This window comes from Rattus norvegicus, chromosome 11 (assembly GCF_021556685.1).
Source record: "Rattus norvegicus strain SHRSP/BbbUtx chromosome 11, alternate assembly SHRSP_T2T, whole genome shotgun sequence".
Classification (NCBI taxonomy): Eukaryota; Metazoa; Chordata; class Mammalia; order Rodentia; family Muridae; genus Rattus; species Rattus norvegicus.
In genome coordinates, this window is record NC_141544.1 from 50,893,422 (window position 1) to 50,910,654 (window position 17,233).

The window sequence follows — 17,233 nt, forward strand, 5'->3', positions numbered from 1 at the left end:
CAAAACTCTTTTTTGAGACATGGTATCATATACCCCAGGTTGGATAATATTTCGTGTTAGGCAAGAATGACTCTGAACTCCTGATTGTCCTACCTGCATTTCCTTAGTTCTGGAGTCACAAATATGTGCCACCATGGCTACTCCATACAATTCTGGAATCCAATCCAGGACTGCATCTATGCTAGATGAATGCTTCTCACCTAAGCCACACCCTCAACCCCACATTTAACATACATTCAGTTACCTGTATTAGACTTTTAATAATCATGAGTGTGATGGAGTACTGAGTTCCATGTGGCTGGAGTCTTAGATCCAGACTGTAACTTTGGTGTAATTGCAGGAAGAACCCCATGTCTGTTTGTCTGTCTGTCTGTCTGTCCGTCCATCCGTCCCTCCCTCCCTCCCTCCCTCCCTCCCTCCCTCCACCCCCACTCCTCTTTCTTTCCAGGCCACCAAACTTCTTTGCAAGCCTTGGTGCTGAAGCTCACAGTGCTCAGCGTTGCAGGGTGAGCCCCGCCCCACAGAGGCTGGTCTCTCCTGCAAGGAGAGTGCACTCTGGGCTCACCTGAGCTCAACGGGGATGCCCTCCCAGTGTCAAAGCGAGGTTTGGTCTTCACGGCAGTGACAGTGGTGACCACAGTCCCACATGGCATCACTGTACGGTCCTTTTCTATCTTTGTAGCAGAAACGAGGGGAGGAGCTGGCCAGGACTTCAGATCACCAGGTTCTACATACGAAAACTATGGCAAAGATAGACATTCATTTTGAAACCCAGAGGAACTTCCATGGTCAGCTGCTTCCCACACTCACTAAGCCACCACCCATACCCAGAACATGGTGTCACAAGGGCACAGAATACCATGTCCTTTTCTGGTATAGTAATGACCTCTAGATGACTTCTCAAACCAAATACAACAAAAATGCAAGGGAAAAGCTATTTTCCTGTACTGCTCAAGGAATTTCGGTAAGAACAAAAGGTTATACTTGTTCTGTCTGATGTAGTTCAGGTGTTTTTTGTTTGTTTTTCCCTGAATATTTTCAGGCTGGTTGGTGCAAACTACAGCTATAGACCTGCAAATATGTATTCTGCAGAGAGTAACAACAGGCTGACTTAGCTGCACTATACTGGCTTTTTTTTTTTCTTTTTTCTTTTTTTTCCGAAGGTGGGGACCGAACCCAGGGCCTTGTGCTCGCTAGGCAAGTGCTCTACCGCTGAGCTAAACCCCCAAGCCCACTGGCTTTTTTTTTACGCCCAATAATCTCTAGTTTTTTCACCCATGTTACTTAATTTTTTTTTTTAAATCAACCTGAACTGACAAAGATCCAAGAGAGCCAGACTCAAATCCATCAAACTCGAAGCAAAGGATTTTTTACAAGGAGGGCAGCTGGGTTAGCTGAGTTAACACAGGAAAATGTCAGCGCCTACAGTAGCCAGCGTAAGCCAGTCCTGGCAAGATGTGTCCACCTGAGTCTGCTGAGGAAGAACATCGTGGGTGAGCTCGGCATGTCACGTGGAGGTCACAGTGAGAGAACATGCCATCATACCTCTGCAGTGACTGAGCCCAACACCGAGCTTTCAGGCTCTGTCCCACTGACCAGTCTGAAGGTCTGTGGGCCATTAGGCTGCTTCCTAAATAAGTCCAGGTGAACGGTTGCTATCCCCATCAGACCTAGAGTGGAAGACAAGAAGGATCGATGGTGATGTTTCCGGTCACACCCGAGGGATGTTCTGTTAGGTTCACTACACAGTATTAGTATCACCAAACATAGAGGCTGTGGGCACTCCAGAGGGAACGAGGCTACATGCCAGGCCTGGCAAAGGCAATGTCCAAACCACATAGGATGTAGAACTGCACCAACCATCCTTGAACCACGACAGAAACTGGAAAACAGTGGGGGGATAGGGGGGTGGTATAAAAGGAAACGAAGAAGCTATTAAATGTCGTGGGTGAAACATACATGGGAGGATGGAGGGGTCAAAGCATGATGACAATGAGGATGGAGGGGTCAAATATGATGGCAATGACCTACTATAAAATGTATGCCCTGAATGTGAAAAGCAAGAATAAGAGGGAGAGAGGGGGTGAGAAAGGAGGAAGAGAGAGACAGGTAGGAGTGCAATGACTAATCAAAGATTGCGAGCAATAGGGCAAACATTCAGAATGAGAACTAAAACACAGGCTGCGTGGACATACTCTGCTTGGCCTCTAAAGCTGCAGTTTCACAGACTCCACCAGGCTGCCCTGGAGTGGAGGAAGGTGGGCCACCAGGAGCAGGGGCCGGGAGGTACAGCTGGATAGGCCAATGGTCTCTTCCTTCTCACCTTTAATGTTTATATGGATTTTAGCATCCAAGAGGTCTGAGAGTGTAACTCAGTGGTATAACACTTATGTAACATGCCTGAAGCCCAGCACCACAAAAATGAAAGAAAAAATAATTTAAGGACCAGCGAGATGGTTCATCAGGTAAAGGCATGTGTCACCAAGCCTGACCAATGACACTTGATTTCCAGAACCAGATGGAAAGAGAGAATCAACTCCTGCAAGCAAGCTGTCCTCTGACCTACACAGACACACCACTAAATGTAACAACACAAGAATCTAACAAACATTGACACCGATGTAACCCAGGCGTACACTCAAGTCCATGACTATGTTGGCGACTTTACCCTAGACTGTTGATTTCCTGTCTGAATCGTGTGTCTATCTTTTAAAAGATTTATTTATTTTAATTATATGAATACAGTGTAGCTGTCTTCAGACACACCAGGAAAGGGCATCAGATCCCATTACAGATGGTTGTGAGCCACCACGTGGTCGCTGGGATTTGAACTCAGGACCTCTGGGAGAGCAGTCAGTGCTCTTAACCACTAAGCCATCTCTCCAGCCCACTTTTTTTTTTTAATTTAAAAAAAAAATTGAAGGAAATCCACTATGTCTAAATGGTTTGAAATTGCTCCTCTAAAAATTATTGAAGAAAGATTCTGGATTTTAAAAGTAGAGACTGAGAGATGATTTAGTGCTAAGAGTGCTGGCTATCCTTCCAGAAGACCCAGGTTCAGTTCCCAGCCTGACAGCTCACTACAATCTGGTCCTGAAAGATTTGGCACCCTCTTGTGGCCTCTGTAGGCACCACATGCACATAGCGCACAGACATGCTTGGAAGGCAACACACACACACACACACACACACACACACACACACACACACACACACACGTCAAAACAAAGGAAAAAGTTTAAACACTAGACAAGCACGTCCCAAATGGATGACATGGTTGATGCTTAACTTTGTACCAGACATTCCATGTGGAGACCTGTGGTTCAGAGGAGGAGGCTCCCTCCTTCGCAGGGTTTCTCCCATCTACACTCCAGAGTGCTTATCTGGAGCACTGCTCTACACGTTCACCACCCACCTTCAGACGAGCACTCCTCCTGTGAGATCTGCAGGAGCAGCTCCTTGGATTTGGCATTCAGTTCACTGCAAAAAGAACAAGCCCGTGTGAACCATCCAAAAATCTCAATGCTATAGGGTTGAGTTTTCCCCCACACCCTGCTCTCTGTGTGTGTGTGTGTGTGTGTGTGTGAGTGTGTATGTGTGTGTGTATTATACTAAGGAACACGAGGCTGTCAGTCATTAAAAACACACTGCTTGCAGCCTGACAGTTCAGAAATAGCTACTGATGCACCCAGGGGTTGGCCTTTCAGCGGGGACCCATGGAACACCCTTTGGTGATAAGAAGTATATTAGAAAGAGCTAATACAACAGCTGTGTAGCACATGACGGGCTGGCAGTGCAGACTGAGACCTTGATTTCATTTGGTTAATTTTTATTAACCTAAAATTAAAAGTCACATGTCACTGCTACCATTTTTCAAGTACGACTATGCAAAATTAACTGAATATAAAACACAGAATATCCATCAAGCCTCCCTTCCTCCTCCTCCCCCTCCTCCCTATCTTTTGCTTAAGATCCACGCAGTATTCCTGCTTCCATGCTGTCACCTTTAACAGCTTTAGGTGATTCCCTGGAGAATCACAGACTGCAGAGCAACTGCACTTTTGACAGGTGTCTAGAACTCCGCTGCCTTGGCCTTATTAAATTTTATTCATCCAAGTCCTTACAGATAGACTGTTTGATAACAGAGTCCTTTCCAGTAAACGGATGGAGGTTAACATCCTCACACAGTTGGAGGTCAGAGGATAACCAAGTGGGTCCTGAACACTGAAATCCTGGAATCCTTGTCGAGTTTGGCAGCGAGGGCCCTTGCCGGTTCCCTTTCCAGGATCTGCCCCTCATTTCTGACATTTTGTTTTCTAAGTGCACTAATCAATTTGTCTAGATCAAGATCATCCTGTCCTGATGCCAGTGGTCTGCTGCCATGACCAATCATTCATGGTGAGATTTTAAACTCCTTTTACAAAAGTGTTCATGAATTTCTCCTAGTTCAGTGTTTCAAGACTGGGAGCCAGTATTAAGCACCACTGACTCTCTTTGGGGCAGGCGTGAAGACGGGCAGTTTACCTTCTCCTATGATTTGCTGACACTGGGAGTTTTTAATGAATTTTCTTATATTAAGCCAGCTTTACATTTCTGGTACAAACTCGAGCGAACTTATTTATTTATTATTTGTTTTTGAGACAGAGTCTCTGGACAGCTCTGAGTGTCCTGGAACCAGGCCGATATTAAACTCAGAGATCTGCCTGCCTCTACCTCTGCCTTTCAAGTACTGGAATTAAAGGCACTACCACAGCCCGCTTTGATTTATTTATTTTTAATAGAATGGCTATATAAACCTTTAGATTATTTAATTTATGTGTGTCCATGTTTTGCCTATATGTATGTATACCACATGCATGCTTAGTTCCTGCAGAGGCCAGAGGAAGGAATCGGATCCCTGGGAATGGTCGTAAGCCACCATATGGATTCTGGGAACCAAACCTAGGTCTGCAAGAACAGCCAAGCTCTTGACCAGAGCCTTAGCTCCCAAATAGATGTATTTTAATGCATCATTGGACCCCATGTGATGACTTTTTTATTTAGTATCTTTATACTGTTGTTTATAAATGGTTTTCATGCCCCTTTTCTATTTTCTCCACCAGAGGTTGGCATCAGTTGGAGGCTTCCTTCTGCTCTGTGCGGCTGGCCGCTAAGGGAAGCAGAGAATCCTTAACAGTCCTTTGTCCCAAAAAGAGAAGAAGGGTGATCCCCGGAGCTGCCTTTAAAAAGAAGTCCATGGCTGTCTTTCAGAAACTCAGGACAACTTGTTTTCATTTCTTTAATAATTTTTAGTATAAACAGTGCTACACAGTGGCTCCAGGATCTGTCCATCTTGTCACTACCAGGCCTCTGAGGATGCAAGGCTGTACTCACAAGGTGAACTCCTCCTCCCAGCTGAGGTCAGTAGTGTTTCTCACTAGGGTGCTGATGAATCGCTGTGCAGGCTCGTTCAGCTGGGCCACACACATATGGCTAATGCCTGCGATCAGACGAAGCAAGGTTGTATTTGGCTTTTATCTTTTAATTGCATTGCTTACCCACACAAGAAAGAGTAAATTAAGTGGGAAAAAATCTCACCCAAAAGAACCTTCCAGTTACACACTCTCAATGCTGGGGCAATAACTTGGTGGTAACAGCCCTGGACTGACCCCAGTGTCCCACTTCCTTCCATCAATTCGTCAATCCTGGAAGCAGCAGGACTCCCAGGTATGGAGCCTCACCTTGAAGCAGCGTGCTATGTGCTGAGGCTTGGCTCCTCTTTAGACTAGACTAACGGCCTACCCGAAGGATGGTTGGTACTAAGCTTTCCTGTGGCTGCATCTCACAGACAGCCCTATCCTACAAGCAGCAGGTGTTTTCACTCCTCATCTAACCCAAGATCCTTTAGTGGTAGTTCTATAGGCACTGTGACATCTCACAGCTGTTCCTGCTCTGAGACAATGTTTCCTCTATAGCGTCAGTCCCAAAGTCCTCTGTGGTCAGTAACTTGACCACAATGCTTGACCACATTTCAGGTAGGGTAACTGTCACAGTCACTCCTCCAGGGAAGACTCAGATCCACTTCCAGATACGGACATCTTGGTATGGACAGAGAATGTGATCTGGTTTCATACATGTGCACCCCAAGCTGGGACCCCACCTCTGCCTGATAGTCCAGGGGAGCTACTCAGCCACAGGTGATCCAGGTATGAAAGGCAATATGCAAGTACTTGCACCGAAAACATCAGCTACAGACATGTTTGTAGAGACTTAGTTCAAATGAAGCCTCTTTATGCCTTGTAAACTAGAAGAACCTTGGCAAATAGTGACCAGAATTCCTAGCATTTTTAACCCATGACCAGAACCTCACTCCATTCTCGTGACCACTGGAATCCTGGGGACGACCAGGACTCCACAGCTGCCTTCCTCTAGTGGCAGCACCAGAGGCACAGAGACCCCATAAGCCACTCAGACACCCCACGTCTTAGGACAGCATAAGTTGCACTGCTCAGAGGCTCAGGGGTACTCAACATGAATTTATTGGCTGAAAACAGAGAGAGCAACCACAACACTGCTTTCCAGCCTTCATGTACATGCAGATGAGTTTAGATGTAATCCTTATGGGGTGCGGTGTGATGCTTCATGGCATGTATGTCCTGTATAATGATCAGATTCTGTTACTCACATTGCTACTGTTTCAAACACCTGCCCTTTCTCTGAATTTGGAACACTTAGAATCCTTTCCACAAACTTTCCACCACCAGCCACAGTGGCTCACTGTGCTCAGTGGGTTACAGCTCATGGCCTTTGGACCCCAAGCCCATTAGCCAAAGACCAAGTTTTTCACTCTATTTCTGCCAAGAAAGGCAGGGATCACACTATAGACCCAACTAGGTTGCCACATGAGAATTCGCCATCCCCAGCCAAAGAAGATCCCTTCCACAGTGTGGGCAGACCCATGAGGCTCTGGCAGCACCAGCACCCACCTGAAGCACCAGGGTGGTTTAGCAGGGAAACTCGGATATTCTTCACCTGCAATTTTAGTTCATGAGCCCTTGGAGGTTTGGGAGGGCAGGGTTCCTGAGCAGTGGAGGAAGTACACTGTAGAGTCTGTGGGGGGAAAAGCAAAGCAACGGATGTGAGGATGTGGGGGGTTGGCCAGGGGTACTGACTTCTACATGGGACAGTGTCTTCAGGGACATCAGAACGGGGCACCTGACCTCCAGGGTCAGCTTAGAATTAGCACTCCTCTCTCACGGAAAGGTTCTGTTGCCTCTGCAGTGAGCCTTTTCTATCCCAAATGAAGAACCTGCAGATAGTGAGGACCCTGTTCAAAGCCTGCTTGTGGACTACCTTCCAGGGCAGTGAGGACTAGCCAGCACATGGCCCCATGCTCAGACCCAGGGGAGGTGCTTTTAGATAGTGAGTTGGTCCCCAGGCTGTGTTGCTGGACAGGACAACATCCATCAGCCTGTGGTCATTTCCTGCCTCTGGTCATAGGAAAAACAGCTATGAACCCCTGATACTGCACAAGTGAGGGGATAGAGGCAGGTGCATCAGGCACTGGCTGCCCTGGCAGTGCTCACAGGGGCTCTTAAATCTAGCACAAGAATGTAAGACTTCAGAAGGTTCTCTGAGAGGTGCTGGGCTCTCAGTGAAAGCCATGCAGGAGCTATCCTGGGTGCTGACTGGGCTTGAGACACTTCTTAGAACACAGTTACTAATGTCTCCAGAGACACTTATGGGTACCACCCAGCAAACACTGTTATGTTCTTCCCTTCCGTGAGTGAAGAATACTAAAGGCCATGAAGGACTATAAACTTCCTTAAAGCACTGGGATGGGTTGGAGATGAGATACGTCATCGGTTGTGTATGTTAGGCTATTTTTTTTTCTTTCCTTCGTGTGTATGTGTACATGTATGTATGGGTGTTAACATGTGTGTAGGGGCTCAAATGTGTGTGAACAAGGACATGTCCATGCATATGAAAGCCTGTGGTTGTGAGCAGCTGTAATCTTTAATCACTCTCTAACTCAGCTATTGAGGCAGGCTCTCCCCCTTGAACACAAAGCTTACCAATACGGCAGTCCAGTCAGTCAGCTTCCTTCAGGATCCCTAATCTCTGCCTTCAGAGACTAAAATTACAGGCAGACTACCAAGCCCACCTGGCATTTACTTTGGGTTTTAGGAATCCAAATTCCAATCTTCATACTGGCACAAGTGCTTCAACCACTGAGCTATAAGGGTTCAACTTCTGGGCCATAAATACCGAGCTTCTCAGGCAACACTATTCTGAGTGTTTCTATGATGGTTGCTAGGGATGGGATCAATGTTCAGGACAGACTTTTTTTTTTCTGGGACAGGGTATTGTGTCACCCAGGCTCAGTTGGCCTCAGACTCATTTTGTAATGGAGGAAGACCTTGAACTTCTGATTTTCTGGCCTCTCCCTCCTGACTGCTGGCATTAGAGGCATATGCCTCCATGCCTAAGATATACGGTCTTAGAAATTGAATCCTGGATTTCATGCAGGACCCTTCCAACTAAGCTACAGCCCAGGAGACCAACATTTAAATGGACAGAATAAATGAAGTAAATGGCCATTCCTAGTGGGGTGGGCTTCATCCTATCAGTTGAAAGCCTGAGTAGAAAAGTCTGAGCCATCCACAAATGAGAACGATTCCTCCTTACAGACAGCTCAAGCTGGGCAATAGTCTTTTTCTGCTTTTAGAATCAAACAGAAACACTAGTCCTGCTAGGATTTGAGCTCTGAGCCTGTGGTTGGTCTGGACTTGGGCCAAACCATCAATTCTCCCAGTGTTCAAGGCTTCAGACATGGGCTAGAATCACACCATGTATTTATCAGCCACAGTATCATAACATTGTTTGTAAATTTCTCTCATCCCCATGCTCAAGTGCTCAATTTCTCTGGAGAGCTGCCATGAGTGAAACAGGACAACTTCATTTTAGAATGTGATTAGATATGATAGCCTAGGACCTTTTGTTTTTGAGTCCATGGATTCTGAAAATACAAAACTATTTTGTGAATTGCCTCAGATTTTTATATTTCTGGTTGCCAGTACCCTCTGCTCGCCAAGAATCCACTATTAATAGGAATACTAGAAGAGAGGTTTGCTCCTACCTCCGTGGGTGTATAACTGATGGTGGTACTTGGGAAGAGTGAACCCCTGCCTTATGCCTCTGAGAGGGAAGACTATAACCCTGTTGTTCTTATCTGCTAGCTGAGCTCTGCCTGCCACCCTGTAAGCAAAGGAGAGTAAAGATGGCTTCTTGTATTCCTGTGACCCTAGTCACCCAAAACTTAGCATCCAACCCTGTCACCAGCTGACAGTGTCTATTGAAAAGAACAAACTGGAGGGCCACAGCTTCAGCAATGAGTGGCCTGGCAACCTTTCCCACTATGGATCTTGAGGCTGTATCCTAATACCATGGGTGATATCTGCCTGTGCAGTGTCAGCCCCACCAGGGAAAGCGAAGGCCGTGGGAACACTAGCTCAGAATCTCCCGTGTCCTGGGCTTACCTGAGCTTCCTTGGCCTGCATGGGCTTGGTGCTCAGGAAAACAGATGGCGAGGCAGCACTAACTAGGTGCTTGAAAAGATCCTTGAGGGCTTCAGAAAGCACGTTTACCTCCAGCACCTGCTTCTGGAGAGAGACAGGTCATCGGATCACTGCATGGCAGATACGAGCACCTGATTGGTGGGCTAGATGTTAAACCATCAGACGACATCATGCAACCTTGGTTTGGTGCTAGCTCTTCTCTCTAGGACTGCAACTGTCCTGCTAGCTCACGACAAGCCAGGAATGGCGGTAGTCTTCAGGAGCACAGCGGTGAGAAATCGGGGACCTTTGTATTATGAACCAATCATATCACCAAGTACGTGGGGCTGAAAAGTCCCCTGAGCTGTAGAGGAGCACAGCACAAGAACTCGATGGCAAGTAGACAGAGTCGGGGCTTAGGACCAGACAAGCTGTGCAAAGACTCCAGGCCCCAAACACTGAACATCAATAAATACGTGTTGCTTTCAGTCATTGGATCTTGACTGTAGCTGTGTGGGTTATCTGGTTTATTTGGTTTTATTTTAACAAAAGCCACTCAAGGAAGACAGGTTCATTTTGGCTCAGTTTTAAGGCATGGTCTATCGTGAGAGGGAAGGCAAGGTAGCAGGAACGTGAAGCCACGAACCACAGTGTGTATCAAGAGGCAGAGAGAGAGGAATGCTGGTGCTCAACTTGTTTTTCCTTTTTATTCATCTGGGATCCCAGCTTATGAGACGGTGTTGCCCACATTTGGGATGGGCCTTCCCATCTCAGTTGAAATTCCCCCAGTGACTTGTTTGGATCTCATCAAGTTAAGAATCGAGCTTTAACTGCTACCACTCTGTAACTCAGACATCTCCCATATTCAACATGTCAGGGTCCCAGTATCCCATGTAAAGCCCGGTAAGAGACCACAATACGCTTCCTGGGATTCATTTTGCACCGTTCCTATTTGGGTACCGGTGCCTGTCCATGTGTGCATGGTTCTGATCTGGGCAGCAGATCTCTATAAATCAGTGGTTCTCAATTTATGGGTCATGACCCCTTTACGGATAGAAGGGCCTTTCCCATGGGACCACAATTGGTTGTCCTACATATCAGATATTTACATTACGATTATAACAGTGGCAAGATTACAGTTATGAAATAGCAATGAAATAATTTTATTTATTTGGGTGTCACTACAACATGAGGAACTGTATAACAGGTTAAAACAGTTAAGAGCCTGTGCTTTGAAGCAGGAGGCCATTACCTATCCCCTCAAAGGCCCCTTGAAAACCTAAGTTGAAATAAAAGACACATGATCTAGAATAACCATTTAAAATGTACTCGTTTGTATATACACAGTACTAAGTTAAGTATCCACTACTTAAATATGCTCAGTACTCCTCAAAGATGAACCCTAGACTCCGTCCTATCCGGAGTCACGTCTCCAACCCCCTGCATTCATCTTTTTCCCCCCTGTGGATTGCATCCTCTAGAATGGATGTGTCATAATGTACATATGTCTCCTGAATCAAGCTTCCTTTATCATTTACAAGCCTAATCAGAATACAGCATGCACCAGCACATCAGTTCATTCCCAGCTGAATAACATCCCATTTTATGACTGTGCCTCACATTGAGCTCTTGTTTCTCTGTCTGACTTGCACAATGGCTTCTTCTTTTTTTTTTTTTTTTTTTTTTTTTTTTATTAACTTGAGTATTTCTTATATACATTTTGAGTGTTATTCCCTTTCCCGGTTTCCGGGCAAACATCCCCCTAATCCCTCCCTCTCCCCTTCCTTATGGGTGTTCCCCTCCCCATCCTCCCCCCATTGCCGCCCTCCCCCCAACAATCTAGTTCACTGGGGGTTCAGTCTTAGCAGGACCAAGTGCTTCCCCTTCCACTGGTGCTCTTACTAGGATATGCATTGCTACCTATGAGGTCAGAGTCCAGGGTCAGTCCATGTATAGTCTTTAGGTAGTGGCTTAGTCCCTGGAAGCTCTGGTTGCTTGGCATTGTTGTACATATGGGGTCTCGAGCCCCTTCAAACTCTTCCAGTTCTTTCTCTGATTCCTTCAATGGGGGTCCTATTCTCAGTTCAGTGGTTTGCTGCTGGCATTCGCCTCTGTATTTGATGTATTCTGGCTGTGTCTCTCAGGAGCGATCTACATCCGGCTCCTGTGGGCCTGCACTTCTTTGCTTCATCCATCTTGTCTAATTGGATGGGTGTATATGTATGGGCCACATGTGGGGCAGACTCTGAATGGTAGTTCCTTCTGTGTCTGTTTTAATCTTTGCCTCTCTCTTCCCTGCCAAGGGTATTCTTATTCCCCTTTTAAAGAAGGAGTGAAGCATTCACATTTTGTTCATCCGTCTTGAGTTTCATTTGTTCTAGGCATCTAGGGTAATTCAAGCATTTGGGCTAATAGCCACTTTTCAATGAGTGCATACCATGTGCACAATGGCTTCTTACTCAGTAGACAGAGGAACTCTGGACTGATGGCACTACACACACAAGATACACAGACATCTATGCAGGCAAAAACCCCCATACACATATAAATAAAAATAAATATATAAATCATCAAAGATGGGGGAAATTCTATACCCGTACACTGACCGAGGCAAATTAATCAATATCAGAATGGTAACACAGCTACCCATGGGGAAAAACAACTCAAGGAATCACACAAACTGGTGATTTTCCCATAAGAAATTCCCTTTTCCACATAAGAAATTCAACACTGCTGAGCTTGCCTTTGTAGACTGCAGGCCTAGACAAATGATATCATCAGAGAGAAGCAAGAAACAAGAAGGAAGTCCCCAGCCCAGTTCATTCTCTTTTTCCTCCTTCCTTCTGCTGTTTGCTTCTCTCAGACAATGACATCAGCTGTCCAGGCCTCAGTCCATACAGATGAGCCCTGACATGTTCAATCTCCTCTGCCAAGAAGGGGACCATTCTGTGTTCAAGTCCCCCCCCCCCCATAGCTATGTTATCAATCTCATATTAGTTATTTCTCCTTGGTCAGTATTGTGTGTGTGTGCATGTAAAATTTACCAGCTCAAACCAAACCAACTAAACCTTTATACTACACACATCTACATAAAAGTATGAAGGCTGAGATAGTGACAGGACTAGGATGTCGCACTTGCTTAGCATGTGCAAGGCCCTGGGTTCCATTTCCAGCGCCAGAGAAAAAGCGAAGAGAGTGGAAAGACAAAAGTGAGGCGAAAGGAGAAAAAGGAAAGTATCTTTGTGTAAACACCCCGCGAAGCCCACACACTTCTAACTGTGGTGAGGCTTCAGAGGCTGACCTGGTTGAAATGGAACAGAATGACAAGGGAATTTTGTAAAAGCCACAGAAAGAATTCCCTTGTGCAACAAAGGAAAGTGACACCCGGACACTTCACACACTCACTGCAGCCCAGCTTCTGTCCTCATACCCTAAGGCCCCAGAAAGTGGAAACGAAGCTTCCTCTCTACCAAAGTTGTCCCCACAGAGCCCTGTCTCTTGTGACCTGAGTTAGATTGGGGAAAGTGGGTAGTAATGGCCACCTACTTTCAAGCTGCCTAATTTGAGACATACCCTAGCCACTCATGCATCCTCAAACCAGTGAAAGAATGATAAAAACTTACGGACTGACCTCCCCTGGGGCCTGGGGCTGGATCCTGATGGCTGTTTCTGGGGCACAGGTAAAGGACCATGTGATCTGGATGTCTTCTCTCTTCTCTTGCATGTGGAACTGCACCTATGAGAACAAACCACCAAGTAATAGTTACCAGGCAGCTGAGGTCTTCACGTGAGCCTTAATTACATCTTACATGGACGCTGTTACGTGTGTCACGTACATGCATACTGTGTATACATGTGCTGTATGTGTGCACATTGCATGTGTGTGTTGTGTGCTGTATTTGTACAAGGTGCATACATATGTGCATGCAGTGTGCCGTGTACATGTGTACTGAAGCTTTTTGTGTGTTCATTTTTTTAAGATTTATTTTTATTTTATGTACGTGTTGGTTGATTTTTGTCATCTTGACCTAAACCTAAACATACCTTGAAATCATAGCAGCTTAGCCTATCGTCAAGTATGCAGGGATTCTGATTAGTGACTGATAGGATGAGCACAGTTCACTGTGGGCAGTGCTACCCCTGAGCAGGTGGTCCTAGGTTCTATAAGAAAGCAGGCTGAGCAAGTCATGGGGAGCAAGCCAGGAAGCAAAACCCCTCCATGGCCGCTGCTTCAGTTCCTGCCTCCAGGTTCCTGCCTTGAGCTTCTACCCTGACTTCCTTCAATGATGGAGTGTTACCTGAGAGTTACAAGCTGCAATGAGCTCTCTCCTCCCAAGTTGCTTCTGGTCATGGTGCTTTAATATGGCAACAGTGAACTAATTAAGATGATATATTTTAGTTGCCTGTGTGTGTGTAAGTAGACTGTGTGCATGCCTGGTGCCCCTGGGGGCCAGAAGAGGTAAGATGCCGCCTGGAACTGGAGTTATGAGAGACTGTAAGCCACCGTGAGAACGCTGGAAACCAAACCCAGTTCATCTGCAAGAATAGCATGTTTTCTTAACCTCTGAACTCTAGCCCTTATGTGCTTTTTTAGTCACGTGTTCTCACAGACAGTAGCTCAGCTTCTGCCTTGGTCTACCATGTTCTTCCAGATAGACGTAAAGATCCTACTGAACTCCTTTCCAGTCTCCCCCCTGCCCGGGTAGCCCCTCAGGCCTGGTATTCCTAACACTCCATAGACTTATTTAAATGAGGAACTCGCTGTGCACTGTGCTTCTCTTTCTGTCACCAAGGCACAGGAGAGTGGAGAGAATAAAGGGACCCAGCACACCCTGTCTTCAGTTCTGGGAATGGCCAGTATCCATGTCCCTATGTCCCTGGTATAGAGATACCATGGAACACTTCCCCCTCACCTGGGGCACTCCAGCAGCCTCAACTGCTCTCCTATATTGGACAGTCCTACTCATGGAAAGGTGCCCAGGCCTTCATCCATGAAGCCTTATATAGGGCCAGACATAGTAAACAGGACCTGGCAGGTGTGATTAGGGCCTGGACCTTAAGGTGGTAAGAAAATCTTATATCTCCGGGTAACCAAAAGAAATCATACCCACCGTTAACAATGATAGGGGCTAGAAGGAGAACAGGCCAATAGGTATGGTTTGAGGACTACACCCATGGAGACTGAGCTGAAAAAGAACAAGGTACAGTGGCCACGCAAAGAGTGAGGTGGTACACCAGCTCTGTACAACTAATATATAGCCAACAGGACATCAGTCTACAGTCCTGTAGCCCCAAAATGACTGCCATTTTTATCAGATCAACTGTGCCCACTTACAAAAGATCATCCCTCATAGGATAGGCAAGGTGGGTCATGGGACCCTCACCCAGTTATCTAGTCACTTCTCCCCACCAGTTATATACACTATTGCCCTAATTCCACATGATCTCAGAGAGGGGACAGAGTATATAGGATGAAAGAACTAGAGGAGGAAGCTTCAGCTACATAGCTGTGTGTGTGTGGGGGGGGGTGTCACCATCTATGCTGGGAACAGACCTTACAGGGAGGTGTGCTTTTCTGAGTCATGTTCGTGTTGACTTACCGTGTAAAGATAATGACCTGATTCATAATTAATGAGAATGAGACTCAGAGCCCTGTAACTCAGCATGGAGGAATCCTCCCTGTGGCCCTCCTATGGTAGGGAACACAAGGTCATGACTACCATGTATTTCCTGTGACTGATAGCATCTATACAGTCTTACCTTTAAATGAAAGGGGGAAAGCTGGACATCATATAGCTGGCACTCTGAGCCTGTGGTAGAGGCAGGGCCCGCACTGACCAAGAACTGAAGATTCTCGCCCACCACATGACAGATCACCATCTGGAGAGAGAGGGAATAGGGTATCCTCAGAAGACATCAAGGATGGTGCCTATCATAGACAGCTTCGTTTCGGTGAATAACCTAGACTTTCTATGTCAGCAAGGAAAAAAATCTGGGGTCTCAACTTTGGATTGATAGTCAGATACACAAAACTAGTCAAAAACCAGACACTGCCTCAGACCCTTGATTCCTGATGGATTCCCAAGAGATTCTGTTCTGCTTAAATCTGCCATGCTTTTTCCATATATATAGAAGGTTTTGTTCTTTTAAAATCGTTGCTATATTTTTTCGCAACAGCTACTTTTAAATTCCCTAGACAGGGCCAGTGAGATGAGTCACCACCTACAGGTGAGTTCCATCCTTAGGATAACATGATGTAAGCAAATACCAACTTATACAAGTTGGCTGTGACCTACACACACACATACACACACACACACACACACATACACACACACACACACACACACACACATAATAAATGCACTTATTTTTCATAAGCTCTAGACATTTCTACCCTCATGGAGGGAAAACTCACTTGGTGTCTTTAACTAAAAGTAAGCCTTTAAAAGAAACTAAGTTATAGGTATCAAAAGCATAAAATTTAAAAATTAGCTGGTATGGTGGCATACACCTTTAAAACCAGCACTCAGGAGGCAGAGGTAGGCAGATCTCTGAGTTTGAGGCCAGCTTGGACTACAGAGAAAGTTCCAGGACAGTCAGGGGTACACAGAGAAACCATGTCTCAAAAATCCAAAACAAAACAAAAGCTTTAACATGCGCTGATAAGAAAAAAAGTTAAAAATCTTATATAGAACATAAAAATTATTTCTATCTAAGTAATTTATATTATTTTTAATATGAGAATAAATCTAAAAATAGAACGCATTAGGTAATTGTAAAATTAAATAACTCTAACAGAAGCAGAATTATAACATGAGCTCAAATATAAAATGAACTTGTATTTTAGAACAAAGTCATAGAAGACAGAGACAAGCAATTGTATCAATGACAAACCAAGCCACAATCTGTCTTAAGGTATTTCAGAGGGGTGACTTTATGACCAAAATAACACAGTGGTTTCTGTCAGTGAGTCCTAGAGGAGCAGAGCTTCGAAGTCAGACTCCAGCCATGTCTGGCAGAAGCCCTGAGGATGCCCAGTGCACACCAAGACCAGATGCCAGGTACACAGGGCTGCAGCAACAGCGCATGCTAGGACCTACACAACGGGGAAGCCAGGCCCCTGGGAAGCTGGCCAGTGACCAAACAGAAGTCTGAAGATGACACAGGATAGACCTCTGTCTTCCCCAAGGAACAGCTGATCCCATTCCTGAGGTTCACTCTGGGAGTCATAGAAAACTCTTTAATTCTCCAGCGTATTTCTCAGAATCTAAAATGCAAAGTGGAAGATTATGGAAATAATTACTTTGCTAGACCTGATGCACAAAGTGCAGAGCTAGGCCACACCCCTCCCCTCTTCATTTCTCCTTCCTAGCCGCCCACACACAGCTTTCTGCTGCTGCCCCTCAAATGCGTACTCTAACAAACCCTCCGGGTGCTCTGAGCCCCATTATGGCAACTTCTGAAATCTAGGAGCACATAGGCCTATCAGGAATTCACCTAAAATATCACCTTGCTTCTCAGATCTGGAAGAAACGGGTTCACCTTTCTTTCCATTCCGGTGACATTGCTCTCAAAAGATGGATGACAGGGACTGGTTATGTGGACCGGAGTCCACAAAAGGTTAGAACAACAACAAAAAAGTTGTTTGGATAAGAAATGTCACTGATGCATGTTAAAAATAAATGTTCTATAAA

At 45.6% G+C, this 17,233-nt stretch overlaps 1 protein-coding gene across 24 annotated transcripts in view; it reads right to left on the reverse strand.

Annotated features, from left to right (window-relative positions):
• C2cd2 (C2 calcium-dependent domain containing 2) overlaps nucleotides 1-17,233 on the reverse strand; it is a 64,381-nt gene that overhangs the window by 20,804 nt on the left and 26,344 nt on the right. For 10 of the 24 annotated variants that reach the window (XM_087576374.1, XM_087576383.1, XM_087576391.1 and 7 more), the window contains 8 exons: nucleotides 15,297-15,416; nucleotides 13,168-13,272; nucleotides 9,519-9,641; nucleotides 6,966-7,089; nucleotides 5,374-5,479; nucleotides 3,416-3,480; nucleotides 1,546-1,670; nucleotides 566-740 (listed from right to left, as the gene is read on the reverse strand). In XM_087576374.1, the coding sequence (XP_087432500.1) occupies nucleotides 566-740; nucleotides 1,546-1,670; nucleotides 3,416-3,480; nucleotides 5,374-5,479; nucleotides 6,966-7,089; nucleotides 9,519-9,641; nucleotides 13,168-13,272; nucleotides 15,297-15,416 (943 nt within the window). Of the gene's footprint in view, nucleotides 1-565; nucleotides 741-1,545; nucleotides 1,671-3,415; nucleotides 3,481-5,373; nucleotides 5,480-6,965; nucleotides 7,090-9,518; nucleotides 9,642-13,159; nucleotides 13,273-15,296; nucleotides 15,417-17,233 lie in introns of all 24 variants that reach the window. The other 14 variants (XM_087576370.1, XM_087576376.1, XM_087576386.1 and 11 more) reach the window with 3 other exon arrangements.